The sequence below is a fragment of the Formica exsecta genome, unplaced genomic scaffold (assembly GCF_003651465.1).
Source record: "Formica exsecta isolate Colony F162 unplaced genomic scaffold, ASM365146v1 scaffold34, whole genome shotgun sequence".
NCBI classification, from domain to species: domain Eukaryota; kingdom Metazoa; phylum Arthropoda; class Insecta; order Hymenoptera; family Formicidae; genus Formica; species Formica exsecta.
Window position 1 is genome coordinate 635,500 of NW_021850653.1, and position 14,010 is coordinate 649,509.

Below are 14,010 nucleotides of genomic sequence, written 5' to 3' on the forward strand. Positions count from 1 at the left end.
CTATATATATATATATAAGCTGTTTTGTTATTATAATCTATATAACATTATATATCGAATGCTATATAACAATTATTTTCTATAGATACCTAAAGATGTTTGGATTTCGACGAAGAATAAACCATTACGAGAACTGAAACTGTTATGTATGAATCCCGCTATAGTTTTTGCACCTTTAGCCCGCACCGCCCGCTCTGTGATAGTTGCTTCGGGTACTCTTACGCCGATTACGTCATTCCAAAGCGAACTTGGCACGAAATTCCCACATATAGTCAATCCTGATCACATCATATCGAAGGAGCAAGTGTACGTGAGATGTATACCACGTGGGCCGAATGGAAAAACCTTGATAGCTACCTACGAAAATGTAAACTCTTGGAATTTTCAGGTAAAATAAAAATCGTTTCTCTTTTCGCTTGAGCATATTATGTTGAAATTCGATTGTAATGTAACAGGACGAACTCGGTAGTCTGGTTCTTCAAGTGTGTGATACAGTGCCATATGGTGTGCTATGCTTTTTCCCATCTTACCTCGCAATGAACAAGCTACTCGATAGATGGAAGAATAACGACACATTGAGCAAACTAGAGAAATTGAAAGAAATTTTTGTGGAACCGAGAAACCGAGAAAGCAAGGATTTTCCCGCGATGATGAAAGCATATTGCGATGTAATCAAGGAATCGTCGTCAAAATCCTTTCGTGTGGCATCTGGAGCTATCTTTTTCGCAGTTTTCAGGGGAAAAGTGGCGGAAGGAATCGATTTTAGCGATAACGAGGCTCGATGCGTACTAGCGGTAAATAACATTCCTTATTTTATACTGATTTTATTTACATGTCTACACATATATTTACATGCATGCAGCACAAGCGTATAATATACTCTTTATTAGATCGGCATACCGTATAGAAACAAAAACGATGTATCTATGAAGATGGACTATAATAACTCGAATAAGTCCAAAGGTTTTTTGCCTGGTCGAGAATGGTATACTGTAGACGCGCTTAGAGCATTAAACCAGGCACTAGGCCGTTGTATTAGACATAAAAATGATTGGGGTGCTGTGTTACTGGTGGATGAAAGGTATGTATAAGACTAAGTATGTATAAAATTGTGTGGAAATAGAGAAGTTCTTATAAAGATAATTGTGTAGATTCCGGAACCAAAATTTTATTAACTATTTACCAAAATGGATTAAAACAAAAGTAAGTTACTCTACTACAAGAATGTTAATAAATCATCTGTTATCTATATATATTGCATAAATGTATGTTTATATCACAGTGGATATATGATGATGGGAATTACGATCTTCAAACAGAACTTGAAAATTTTGTAGAAATACAAATTGCACGTGAAAGGGGAAAAAAATGCGTCGCAGCTGTATAGAAGATTGACTTTTTTTTTTTAATATATAAAGAAATCCATGTGCTAGAGATTAAAAATACTATTATTAAGAATTATTTTTAACAAATAACAGTACTTTGTATACTCAATGTCCTATTTATATATATATATATTTTTTTTAATGTTACATGTTACTTGTGTCTCTTTTTTCAATCATTCTTAACTGTTTCTTTTTCATTCTCTTTATTTTTGAAAGATTTTTAATCTGAAAATGACAATAAAATGGGAATTATGATATATACATAAAAATGTATGCTTTTGTAAATAATAGTATTTTTACTTACAGGTTGTACTACTTCGCTCTTCTTTCGATTCTCTTCCGCTCTTTTCAAGTTTTCTCTTCTTCGTTGCTTTTTAGACTCCTTTTCTGCCTGTTTTTGTGCCTTGATCTCTCTTGACATTTCCTTAACACGTTTCAAATCTTCTCTTAACTTTTGTTTTTTAGCTAGTGATAATCGAATACCACGTGTTTTAATTATTGAAGAAAACCTGCAAACAAGTACATTATATTACTGTCACTTGTATATTTTTCATGTTTTGTTAAGTAATCTAGTTAATAATAATGCAATTTAGTAGAAATTTAGCAAATTGTATGTGGACGACGCTACAAATTATACTATTTGACAAGAATTTAAGTACGTTAAATTTTTGATTATATATATATATTTTATTTATATAAAATTTTTCAACCAAATTATATATAACTTACTTTGTTTTCTGTTCCTTCCATATCCTACCAGATTTTGGTTTACCCCTCGGAATACATAATTTCTCACGTTTCTCGATACTGGATGAAGATTCTGATACATCTTTAGTATGCACAGGCGCTTCATTTCCGTTTAATATATCTTCTATATGCGTTATTTTTTCTCCACTCTCCATCATTCGAAAATAGCAAATTGTATGTGGACGACGCTACAAATTATACTATTTGACAAGAATTTAAGTACGTTAAATGTTTGATTATATATATATATATTTTATTTATATAAAATTTTTCAACCAAATTATATATAACTTACTTTGTTTTCTGTTCCTTCCATATCCTACCAGATTTTGGTTTACCCCTCGGAATACATAATTTCTCACGTTTCTCGATACTGGATGAAGATTCTGATACATCTTTAGTATGCACAGGCGCTTCATTTCCGTTTAATATATCTTCTATATGCGTTATTTTTTCTCCACTCTCCATCATTCGAAAATGCTAATAAAACGTGCAGCCAAAATATGTCTTCTTTGTATAAATAACTTTCATAGGTTATTTCGTCACATGGCTTGCGGCTTGTGGCATCAGTGTTGTGAGACGGGCCGGGTTTTCTCGCGCATGCGCGGCGATAATTATTGAAGAAAACCTGCAAACAAGTACATTATATTACTGTCACTTGTATATTTTTCATGTTTTGTTAAGTAATCTAGTTAATAATAATGCAATTTAGTAGAAATTTAGCAAATTGTATGTGGACGACGCTACAAATTATACTATTTGACAAGAATTTAAGTACGTTAAATTTTTGATTATATATATATATTTTATTTATATAAAATTAAACCCGGCCCATCTCACAACACTGTGTGGCATATCTGAGCCAGAAAAGCGGAGAATAATCGAAGTAGAATCGAGATTGCCGTTGGTAGACTGCATTACCGAAGTAAAGTAAGATTTATTGGTGAGATAAGGAACGGAATATTTGGTTAATTATTGATTGAAAAAGAACTTTTTTTGTTTTTTATTCTATAATTTGTAGTTTTTAACTTGTATCTTGACATATAAATTACGAGTATAGCTTTATATATACGTATCGACGGATGTAAATTCTAGCTTTTATTATCAGATGGTATACTGACGTATAAGTTTCATTCACAATTGTGTATTGTATACGTATACTATAGAGGGCTGTGCGTACTCATGTCGTACTCGTACCTCGTACCTCGTACATTCATGATTCACGCCGATTTCAAGCATGCTACATTGATTATGAATGCATGTATAGCGTATTCTGCAGATAAACACATATCTTTCTTAAAAGTTAAAATTATCGGAATCTAACAGTTGTAAAATTAAATACATGCGTGTTGAGCTCTAATAATGGAATCTCTACAAGAAATTTCTCAATATTTATGTCTTGATGCACGATTGGATTTGAAAGCTATTGCATTGAAATACATACTCGGTATGTATTCGTATATTTTAATTGCATATATAAATATTTTATGTTTAAAACACATGTATTTTATATAATATTTTTTGGTTTACTTATATAAAAGGAATAATCACTCATCACTTAAATATAATATATAGGTGTCACAGCAACTGCCGATGGTCGAGAACTCCTGTTGAAGCTACCAGAAATATTGAAACAGCTTGCTATTCTTCTGCAAGATTCTTCCACTCCTATCAGAAAGGATGCTGCATTGACATTGGTAAATATTACCGGAGATGAATCAGGAACCAATGCGATGCTGATTATTTCAGAGTCAAATTCAATAAAGGAACAAAAATATAGCCTTAATTTAATAGAAATTTGTATAAGGTAAATGTAATTATATAGTTGCTGTTTATTATCTCTGTGTATATATATATATATAATAATAAGCTATCAGGTCCAGCGTAGCAAAAAATATTCAACTTGATGTTTTTATCGCATATAAATAATCATAGATCTTTGAAATTGGAATAAAAGCACATAAATAGTTTCTATTTCCTGTAACTTATATACTAAGAATGAAACAGGTACGAGTAAGTAGTTGCATATCTTATAATATTTGAAAATTGAAACAAGACTAATAGAATCACGATACTTTCATGACTGATTCTTTTTCGATGATAATACGAATGGCAAGCTGTACGAGACGCGTGTATATTATAATATCAAATATTTTAAATATTCGAGATTCTTTTTCGTGGAAATAATTTGTGAAAGCTTTCGTCAAGGTAAGTAGCCCAATCCAGCTTCGAGACTGATCGAACTTCTTATACTCGACGCGTTACTAGTCCTTCTCGAGTTTCGATTATTTTCTCCTGCACCAAAGACCGCGGCGATTTCTGCGCTTTTCTTGATGGAGAGTGCTTCGTGATGCGCTCCGGGTCTCCCGTTACCGCGAGAAGAATACTTTTTATCTCGTTCCGTGCCGCCGACGTAAACCAAACGGCCCTGGGTATCCCTAGCGCTAACGACGAGAACTTTCTCGCTGCCGGACGACTGCTGAGATTTTCTCCCTGGGCTGAAGAGATCGTAATCTAAGGCCAAATTATCCGAACTACCGCAAATCGGCGATGATCGGGTCTGAAGTGAGATTCGTGCAAATAGATTTTAATACGACTGCAAAATTGTGAGATAAGATCAACAATTCATGTAAGATCCTTTAGCTACCTTGAGAAAATCGGTGTTGCGCGATGAGCTATGACTGCTGGTCATTCTCGAGCTTCTGATCCTCTCGGGACTATCTCCTCTGCTGAGAGTGCTCTCCGACGGCACGATACCTTTCTGTCTAAGTTGCTCCAGTATGGTCGACTGTATCGGCTTCCTCGCACAGTAACACTTATTGCTCTCGGAACAACTGTCAGTATCGCAAGCGCAAACCACCGTGTTACCAGGCACCGACGTAGCTGGTATACGTCTAGACAACGAGCAATAACACTTGTCCGCCGATACGCACGTGCATGACTCGGAGTCGTAGCTACACTCGCTGCAGCTTACATAGCCGCTGCTGCTTCTGTTTGCGGTGGCACCCATGTTACGATTCAATCGTCTACCTATGTAATTTTATAATTATTACGTCAACCATACATATTAATATGAGCTATGTGTATTGGTTTAAACAATTTGTTATATTTTTATTATGCTTTTATATTTTTTATTTTGTTTTGTATTTTTAAGACATCGGAAAAGAAAATCATGCTGAAATTATTTGTAGACTCGGATAAGATCGACTTTAATTTTTAATTACAATATTTCTACATACATGTATCGCTGTCCTCCGAAGTAGTGTGACACGCGCCGTTCTTGGTTGCCTTCCACGAGGATTTTCTCCTACCGAGTCTACTCGCTAGTACTCGATTTCGATGATTGTTTCTGACGTCGCACGACGAACTACTGCCGAAGCTGTCGTTCAATCTCCTCGCCGGAAATATCACAGAAGTGAATTCCGTGGGACCGCCTTTCAATCTCGAGACCGATCTCTTGATGGCTTTGCCCAATAAACAAGATCGACGATTCGATCTTCGTCTCTGCGGTCTCCGACGTCTTCTCATGATGCTGGCGGATCTCTGGTATAGTTCGTCTTGCGTTAAGGTTGCCGCCAATTTCAGTAAAAATTCCTTGTAGAGCGGTTTCAAATCGTTGAATGACATACCTTCCGGATCTGAAAGAAAATCACAAAGATACATAATTTTGTTCTTAAAAATTGCATTATCATTTCATACAGATTATTATCTTCGATTACCTATAATAGCCGCCAAGATATCATCCACACTGGTCAAACCCTCCTGATTTCTAAACTCGTCAAACAGTTCTGTGAATCCTAAGGGAGTGCCACCTTTGATGTTGTTAGATCTTCGAGTACTTCCGGAAGTCAAGAAACTCCCTCTTCTGGGTAACTCGACTCTCGTCATTAGATCGCCTCGGTCCACGTCTATGTCGCTCTGCGATCTCTTTAACGCGTTCTCTTGCAAGAGTTTGTTCTCTGAATGACTGACGGGCGGTTCGCTGCCCGCTCTGCTTCTTCTTCTCCGAGGGCGACTATACTCTGGTATGCTCAGCGAATAAACGGGATCCGATTGCTCCTTCCTCAACGGTTTGTCCATAGTGACGACTCTGTTGAGCCTTTTGCCGGAATACATCCTCTCTGGATCTCGCGAGCGTCTTTGCTGTTTTGTCGTGCTATCCGAACGTTCCTGACGCGACTGACAGCGCTCGCTATTTTTCAAGTTCTTCGCAAAGAAAATGTCTTCCTGAGAACTTTTCATCTTATTATTCCTGTTATTATTTTTGCTGACGTAAATCTCCTCCTTTTCGAGACTATAGATCTTATCATCGTCTTCGATGCGCGGACTGTAAGTACTTTCTTTCTTTCCACCGGTTTGCTTGTAACTAGAATTTGTCTCATTTCTTCCGGTCTTATCGACCTTATCATACATCAAAATACTATCGGCTCTGGAAGAGTACGATTGCCGTTCGCAATTATCAGCGTTCCCTCGATTCAAATTGTACGATCCATAATTTGTTTCATAAATGTCTTTCAAATCCGCCTGCTCCTTCTTCGGATTGTTCTGTTTGTACAGTTTCTCGTACTTGTTGGATTGCTTTTCGTAGATTCTATTCGTGTCATTAATGTTGTAAATTTCATCAGGCTTTTCAGATTCTATTTCGATTCTCAAGGAATTTTGATCCTTAGTGGAAAACGTCTTGTTCTTCGAATTTTGTAATTCCTCGTTTCTGGACAATATAATGTCTCGATTGCTCTGTCCGAATTTGCTTTTTTCGTTCTTAACATCTCGTCTTTTTCCACGCGCCTCAAGAATGTCTTCCGCCTTTACGTCGGAATTTTTTTTTTTTCTACGCGGCATCTTCTGTAAACTAGATTTTGTGCCTTCGTCCTCAGTAACGGAGCTACTCATAGAACTCTTTTTGGTTCTGGGTGGTCTCACAGGATGAGGCGCAGTCGGTCTTGGTGGCGGAGGCAGCAAACAATTAATCCTGCTGCTGAGGCTGGGTTCTCGGACGCTGGAAGCAACGGAGGCCAGACTGATGCAACCGACACCGTTCGTGTGACGTGGTCGTCGGCGATTCGCGTCCAGATCGGCGAGAAGAGCGCGATACAACGTGGCCGCAGCCGCCACAGCATCTTCCTCGGTTTCGCAGGCGAATCCGTGACATTCCAGGAGTCTGGCAGCCCCAGGTCGTCGCATCACCACGGCGAAGATCGGAGGATATAATTCTGTTTCGTTTCTTAAACCGCGCATTGTTCTAAAATTGAAATTAAAATTAAGATCATAGAATTATGTTTTCAATTTTATACTCGGATATATGCGCGTTTTCTAAATTAATATAATAATAATAAATTTTACTTTGTCCCAAGAAAATTAATCATATCAAAATATATAGCGTTGCTGTGAGACCTGTAGAGATCAGCGTGTTTATTTTCCAATGTTTGGGTGTGTCTTTGATCCTGATCGCCAACTAAAGGTAAGAAGGCGTGATGCACGTCGCCCGATGGTATTCTCTTGCATCTCAGCTTCAGAGCACTCCATACCGCTATCCTGCGAAAAGGATTATTCTTCTCACAGACGTCGCTCGTGCGGAATGTTAGTCCACGTCTGGAGATTTCCAACTCGGCCCTGACACACCCTTCTATACGTTCCAATAGCTGACGAAGAGGTTCCTGAAGACCCCGTACACTCGCCACGCGTCCACCGACCGGAGCAGCTCCCATATATTTTACCTACATAAGAAAGGTACACAATATTTTAATTATATAAATATAGGAAATAGATGTTAGTAAAGAAGAAGAAGTAGGGAGAGAAAGCAAATAACTTCAAGTATTAAATGTACATTTAGATTCGTTTTGTCGGATTAGAAAACGTATCATTTCAGTAGCATGAAGCGATCAATGAGAATGACAATGTACATACAATGAAGCTTCATGCAGCACATAAGATTTTATGTATTGCAAACAACATTTTGAAACACTGACGTATGCATATAAAAATAGCGCTTGATAAAAAGTGCGTTTCTCGTGCGTGTGCCGCGCTGAAACCGGTGCAAACCTGTTTTGCACGATGGGCAATATTAAAGATAAACAGGCGGGATCATTATATAGGAATTTTATTGCGCATGTCGAATGCGATGAAGTTCTAAAACTAGTCTCCCGAAACGAGGAATTTTGCTGTGTGGCCGTTTTATTCGCTACCGCTTTAATACGGAATGTATCGAATAAAATTCGAATTTCGCCTGGGATTCTGTTCCTTCGAGATGAGAAAAAAATAACGGTTCTTTATCATAATTATCTGTGAAATTTAATTTTCCGAATTATGTATGCAAAGAAGTATGCGAGTTCGCAACCATTAAAAAGACAGGATAAAATCAATGTTCGATGTAAGAGATAATAAACAACTGCCAGATCATCATGATCGACAATTGCCACGCCTAAGAATAGAGGAATTCTTTCGCCAAATGATGTAACCCTATCAATCGATCAGCAGCTTCTTTCGTGAGTTTCAATCAAAGTGCGGGAAGCGAGGCGAAACATTGCGGCGCGGGGCTCAAAACCCATAAAACAGGGTACCATATCGGCAAAAGAATCCGTATACCGGCATAACAACTGAAGGAGAATTTTTCAGCGCTCCGAATAGTTTATGGAAGTCTGTCACGCTTCGCGGATCGTGAGCGGAATGAAAGTGACGATTAAAAATTCCAGATCGACGCCCTGAGGAAAGTCGAAGGCCTTATCGCGATACTTTTTTTCCAATCGGGACGCGTCTACGACCAATGGCGGTTATGATTGAGCAATGTGTGCGCGGTATGCATACCAAATATAGAACAGATCATCGATAATTTATACATATTGAAATGCAGATAACATTTTACTTGGGAAACGCATTAATTAAATATGAGTATTTTAATGATTGATACAGTCATCTGTTGTAACATTCTGCTATGTAATTTACTATACGAATCCATTGCAAAATTCGTATTACGATTTCAGAATTATAAGACTCCCTTCTTTGTGTATTGCTATTCATTCAAAACATTTTCTTCGTCTACTAGGAATGCCTTAATATCTTGTATTGCAATGCATTACAATCTCATTTGTATAAAACGGTATTATATTATAGCTTAATATATGAACTAATTAACATGACAGAAAGTTTAACGTTTGTTGTTCAAGACCGATTAAACACCAAAGGATTTGATTTAATCTCAACTTAAATATTACAAAAATAATTTGCTTTCTCTCTTCTCTATACTCCGTTCTTTGAAAGATCACCGCGCGATTCTTTCCTTTCTAACAAGCAATCAGCTCGCGAGTAATTATACGTCGATCTCAATTTTATTTCTGACACGGAATCACCATGAGCATCATCAGGGTGATTTACGCGAGATTTTACGAAGCGGAAAATACTTTTTTTCACAAAGCTTTTCACCGATCTCAGATCCCATTTTCGATGAAAAATGAGTCGATTAAAAATTACTTAGTTTTCTGAGACGAAATAAGAAATATAAATAAATTAATTGAAGAACGAATTTAATTATTCGGTTTAATTATGATTACGATAAAAGATATATGTATATATATATATATATATATATGTTAGATAATATTTCTGATTGAAACGATTCCCATTTCTACAGCCATTTCCCATCCACCAAGTTTGACATTGTTGTTGGATGTAAAGTAAACGCAACGCGAACTGACCGCTGTGTGGATATATCCGCGCATATGGCAATATTTTAATATATCCGCCAATTTCATGCCGATTTGCATGATTCCTTGTGTATTCATTCGTTCGCCTCGCTCATGTATATAACTATGTAATGTGTAACCCTATCAATCGATCAGCAGCTTCTTTCGTGAGTTTCAATCAAAGTGCGGGAAGCGAGTCGAAACATTGCGGCGCGGGGCTCAAAACCCATAAAACAGGGTACCGTATCGGCAAAAGAATCCGTATACCGGCGTAACAACTGAAGGAGAATTTTTCAGCGCTCCGAATAGTTTATGGAAGTCTGTCACGCTTCGCGGATCGTGAGCGGAATGAAAGTGACGATTAAAAATTCCAGATCGACGCCCTGGGATACGAAATATTTTTTTTGCACGTAACGATTGCCACGTTTTATGCTCCTTGCATTAATTTCTCGTTAAGTCTTGACGTTCTCTTCCACGGCATTTTGCGGTCGCTTTAATTTTGACACTAAAATAGACGATTAAGTACTCTTAAGGGTCACGTTCGTTGGCGAAGTAGGTAAGTCTTTCGTTGCGGTACCCGGTGTCGGCCATGCTGATTTCCAAGATTTTTTAAACGAGAGAAAGAAAAAGAGAAAGAGAAAGAGAAAGATACGTCGAGATGCACAATAGAATTAACATAAGTGAAAATGCAAGCGCGCGTATTCGTCCGTTATATGGCAATTACGGTTTCTGGCCTCCGAACAGAAGTCTCTTCCGAGACGGCGGAGATTTGAACAAAAGTAGCGTGCGGTGCGTCTTTCGCGAGAATGTGCTCTACGTGCGTAATTATTCGTGTCATTACCGGCAGGATAGCGGCGGCGCATTCACCGGGCGTTCCACTTTCAGCCTCCACCGAGGCGAACATTGCCTCGATGCGCGCCTGGACAGCGCTGTTTACCCTTTTCTGCTCTTCAGCGCTCGAGTCGTCGGGGTTGGTCGGGATGACGACCGACAATCCGGCGTACCAGCCGCTCAATGTAGAACTGCAGATCGATCTGAAGTGATCGAGGAATCGTTAATGGAAAAGAGAGTGCAAGATCGATATTGATCTGGATGTTTATGTATCTAAAGGATTGAATTAACGACTAGAATAGTTTGATAAATTCACCTGGAATCTTCGAACAGTGCGTCGATCTGCGCCTTGCTTCTGAGGGAGCATTCCGATGGCGGCCCACCCAATCGAAACCCATCCTCGTAACAGGATATTCCTAAGGTCGACATGATTTATCCGGATGTTGCACAACCCAATGTACTTGCAGATTCCTTTGTTTGTCGTATTGTCTGTTGATGTCATTCGTTCTGAAAAGGAAAATCATTCATCACAATGAAATATTTTCAAGTACGAAAGAATTATTACAGCTGATGATATAATTGGCGCTATTTCTTCCTCGACTGTAAAAAACTCGGACAGGATGATTATTTTGATATCCTCCTGCTCTCGCAGAAAATGACAATTTTGCAGGAGAGTCATTCAAGGTTTCCGGAATGACTCAAATACGATGGTGATGATATTAGAGGAAAAGTTCTTAAAATTGATCGGACAATATAGGATCACAGTCGGTTTTTAACTGATTTTCTGAGTAGTACTTGCTATTAACGTCGCGATGCGTCAAATCTATGCGAACGTTATGCGGTGCGTGAATAATTAAAATAGGGACCGGGTTAGTCTGTTACTTTTACATACGCTGGTATTTTTACATGGGAACGGTAAAAGTGACGGAGATCGGACAAAAGAAAAATGCAAAGAACAATGAGCTCGTCGATGCGTGGCAGATAAAACGATTGATTAAGACAGCGATAATTTAGACCTTGATGTCGCGATATTATGCGAACGCGAGGCTGGCGTATCGGTCGATGCACTAAGCGATGAAAGTTTTCTTTCTACTCGGAAAATCAGGATTTGACGTTTGCACATGTAAATGTAAATCAAGCTAATTAGATAATGTTAAGGTCATTACCCCGCGAGCTAGAAATCGCTAAAGCCGCAGCAGAAACTGTAATTCACGGGAATATATAGAAAAATTGCGTGCACGTCTATGTTGCTTCGGATTTCACCGGCATTCCGTGAAACTGCACGCATTTCTTCATTAAGGCCGTACGCGCGCTGCCTTTTTAACAACGTTCTTGGAGAAAACAGCTTCGTCATTCGCATACGATGTTAGTTTCGACGAATTCGCGTGATATATTCGCAGTTTTTATAACGACGTTCTTTCAATTAGGAAGAAGACATTATGCAATTTATATTTAAATTGTATTAAATAATTCAAATTTTACATAAGAAAGTCATATACATCAGAGGAAAAACTTTACACTAAAAGCGGTGTACTTTTGCAGTGAAAAGTTAAAACCAATTTCGCATACGCGTCTGATATAAACTAGCTGTCGTGCTTCAGATTATCTATGCGACTACTCACAGACAGTTAGACTATACAGTTATGGACCAGGTGTATCATGGGCAACAGATCGACGGATTCCGAAAGGTGTCAATGTCGGCTCAGATCCAACATTACGCATGCAATCTGAAATAACTGTCAATGCGTGCTTCCCCCTCTCTCCTCCACCCCTCCCCCCACGCGAAATTAAGCGCGTGTTGACCTCGCGTATGCTGTTCGCGATCGTTACATGGTGAAATTGATTGCCAAACAGCGGCTATAATTAGGATTCGTTACGATCGATCGAGGCAACGGCATCGAGGGGAATATGTCGTAAAAGAACGAAGGCAGCGTCGCGATAATCATCGGTAATTATGAGGGTCGACTCGGAGAGTACAGTGTATGCATTGGTTTAATTAAAACGGAAATTTTCTCTCCGCGCGTTCTCATCTCATCGTAAGTAGCTCTCTTGGCGCTTAATTTTTGTTTTATATAGTTTGTATGATTTGTAACACATTGTTTCTCATTCATTATGAGGCTGCACTCGAGGAGACTGCCTCCTTGCTCATCGCATGAAGCCGGCCCTGAATAATCACCGACGAGCTTCTTGACGCCAGTGACCCAATTTCGGACTGCACGCTACCGTAATCACCATAGCAGCACGAATCTAGACTCGATCGACGATTATTAGTGACTTGTGATTGTGCGGCTATAAAAATGACTTTTGAAAAATTAAGGTTTACTTAATCGTCGTGTAAGAATGCGAGATTTGTAAACGGAGATGTTGAGAGAATTCCAGTTGTGGACACAACGGGAAACAAAACAACCATAAGTGCGCTTGATCGCATCCATCGACGAGACAAGTGCGTTTATCCGTTCCTCTCGAGAGCAGCTCCTCGTTTTCATAACTGTCGAGCTGTCCACGATGTGTTTAAGGCAACGGTATTAAGGTCGGCGAACACAGATTACGGCATCACGTGTCGATGCATCGTAGAAGAGAGCTAGTCGATCGACTTTGAGCGTCGTTCAACTTACAATTACCGAGTTCACGGCTCGTTTCCCGCCTGCATCTGCTTTAATGGATATCGAACCGGCCGATAATCACATGCGCGAGATACATTTCTCGGAGCGCGTCATTTAAGTATCGATTAAGTCGATAGTTCCGATTTTCTTAGCGGCTTTAAAAATTGATATATTGATTTTAGAAACTTATTAATTATCGAGAGATTTCATTTTGTACATTCATTTAAGATATACACACATATAAGATCTGTTTATGTTAATAAGATGTAAGCAATCAAGTGCAAAATAAAATTTCCATAATTTTTGTGCAGAGCAATTTCTATAATTTTCTTCTGTCGCGCATAATATATATCTTCATTTGTTGTCAAATTAGAATGTGTATGGAATAGACGAGCCCGCAAAACTCTATTATCATATATCATAATTCGAAATAAGAGATATTTATCTTTCTCGTTACGATAAGCTTTATGTTTATTACGTCACAACACCGATAAGACTAAACTTGCGAAATATACCTGTTTGCTTCTGATCAATCGCTTTGTGTGCTCCAAAATTAAATATAACTATCCGATTTCGACACAATCACCACTCTGACACGAGACGATCTTAATCGTTCGATAAATTCGCGCTGTCATATCACAGTCAAGTACTCGGAGAAATCTATCACGATAATTGATCGAACCGGGATCATTTGCGAGAGCACGCTGCACCGCAACGAGCTTCACACGCGACGATCGTTTGCCAATTCATCCGTCCTCGTCTCTA

General features: G+C 38.6%; 4 protein-coding genes across 8 annotated transcripts in view; 2 read left to right on the plus strand and 2 right to left on the minus strand.

Annotated features, from left to right (window-relative positions):
• LOC115238449 (Fanconi anemia group J protein-like) overlaps nucleotides 1–1,421 on the plus strand; it is a 50,471-nt gene extending 49,050 nt beyond the window's left edge. For all 3 annotated transcript variants that reach the window (XM_029812293.1, XM_029812294.1, XM_029812292.1), the window contains exons 11-15: nucleotides 86–388; nucleotides 456–794; nucleotides 891–1,081; nucleotides 1,152–1,203; nucleotides 1,283–1,421. In XM_029812293.1, coding sequence (XP_029668153.1) covers nucleotides 86–388; nucleotides 456–794; nucleotides 891–1,081; nucleotides 1,152–1,203; nucleotides 1,283–1,387 — 990 coding nt within the window. In that variant the 3' untranslated portion in view covers nucleotides 1,388–1,421. The remainder of the gene's footprint in view (nucleotides 1–85; nucleotides 389–455; nucleotides 795–890; nucleotides 1,082–1,151; nucleotides 1,204–1,282) is intronic.
• On the minus strand, nucleotides 1,397–2,719 carry LOC115238450 (coiled-coil domain-containing protein 86). Of its 2 annotated transcripts, XM_029812296.1 has the most exons (4): nucleotides 2,567–2,719; nucleotides 2,115–2,253; nucleotides 1,690–1,894; nucleotides 1,397–1,610 (listed from the first exon to the last, which is right to left on the minus strand). In XM_029812296.1, the coding sequence occupies exons 1-4, from the start codon at nucleotides 2,601–2,603 to the stop codon at nucleotides 1,530–1,532; spliced, it is 462 nt and encodes a 153-aa protein (XP_029668156.1). In that variant the 5' UTR covers nucleotides 2,604–2,719; the 3' UTR covers nucleotides 1,397–1,529. The 2 variants fall into 2 exon arrangements, with proteins under 2 accessions (XP_029668156.1, XP_029668155.1); XM_029812295.1 differs by lacking the exon at nucleotides 2,567–2,719 and having other exon boundaries at nucleotides 2,115–2,290.
• A 603-nt stretch (nucleotides 2,720–3,322) lies between these two features.
• On the plus strand, nucleotides 3,323–3,971 carry LOC115238451 (protein HGH1 homolog). Its single transcript, XM_029812297.1, has 2 exons — nucleotides 3,323–3,579; nucleotides 3,708–3,971. The coding sequence occupies exons 1-2, from the start codon at nucleotides 3,495–3,497 to the stop codon at nucleotides 3,941–3,943; spliced, it is 321 nt and encodes a 106-aa protein (XP_029668157.1). The 5' UTR covers nucleotides 3,323–3,494; the 3' UTR covers nucleotides 3,944–3,971.
• A 27-nt stretch (nucleotides 3,972–3,998) lies between these two features.
• On the minus strand, nucleotides 3,999–14,010 carry LOC115238448. Of its 2 annotated transcripts, XM_029812290.1 has the most exons (8): nucleotides 13,761–14,010; nucleotides 10,959–11,149; nucleotides 10,653–10,845; nucleotides 7,527–7,849; nucleotides 5,852–7,374; nucleotides 5,372–5,770; nucleotides 4,780–5,162; nucleotides 3,999–4,692 (listed from the first exon to the last, which is right to left on the minus strand). In XM_029812290.1, exons 2-8 carry the CDS (start codon nucleotides 11,069–11,071, stop codon nucleotides 4,336–4,338), a joined length of 3,291 nt encoding a protein of 1,096 aa, XP_029668150.1. In that variant the 5' UTR covers nucleotides 11,072–11,149; nucleotides 13,761–14,010; the 3' UTR covers nucleotides 3,999–4,335. The 2 variants fall into 2 exon arrangements, with proteins under 2 accessions (XP_029668150.1, XP_029668151.1); XM_029812291.1 differs by lacking the exon at nucleotides 13,761–14,010 and having other exon boundaries at nucleotides 10,959–12,766.

Bases quoted from the DNA above. Each gene is read 5' to 3' on its own strand.
- LOC115238448 (XM_029812290.1), bottom strand. From the start codon at position 11,071: ATGTCGACCTTAGGAATATCCTGTTACGAGGATGGGTTTCGATTGGGT. The intron at 10,846-10,958 runs GTGAATTTATCA...CGATCACTTCAG, and splicing joins GCACTGTTCGAAGATTCCAG to ATCGATCTGCAGTTCTACAT. The intron at 5,163-5,371 runs GTATGTAGAAAT...AAAATTACATAG, and splicing joins TTCGGAGGACAGCGATACAT to GTAGACGATTGAATCGTAAC.
- LOC115238450 (XM_029812296.1), bottom strand. From the start codon at position 2,603: ATGATGGAGAGTGGAGAAAAAATAACGCATATAGAAG. The intron at 1,895-2,114 runs GTAAGTTATATA...ACTTGTTTGCAG, and splicing joins TGGAAGGAACAGAAAACAAA to GTTTTCTTCAATAATTAAAA. The intron at 1,611-1,689 runs GTAAGTAAAAAT...TGTCATTTTCAG, and splicing joins AGAGCGAAGTAGTACAACCT to ATTAAAAATCTTTCAAAAAT.
- LOC115238451 (XM_029812297.1), top strand. From the start codon at position 3,495: ATGGAATCTCTACAAGAAATTTCTCAATATTTATGTCTTGATGCACGA. The intron at 3,580-3,707 runs GTATGTATTCGT...TATAATATATAG, and splicing joins TGCATTGAAATACATACTCG to GTGTCACAGCAACTGCCGAT.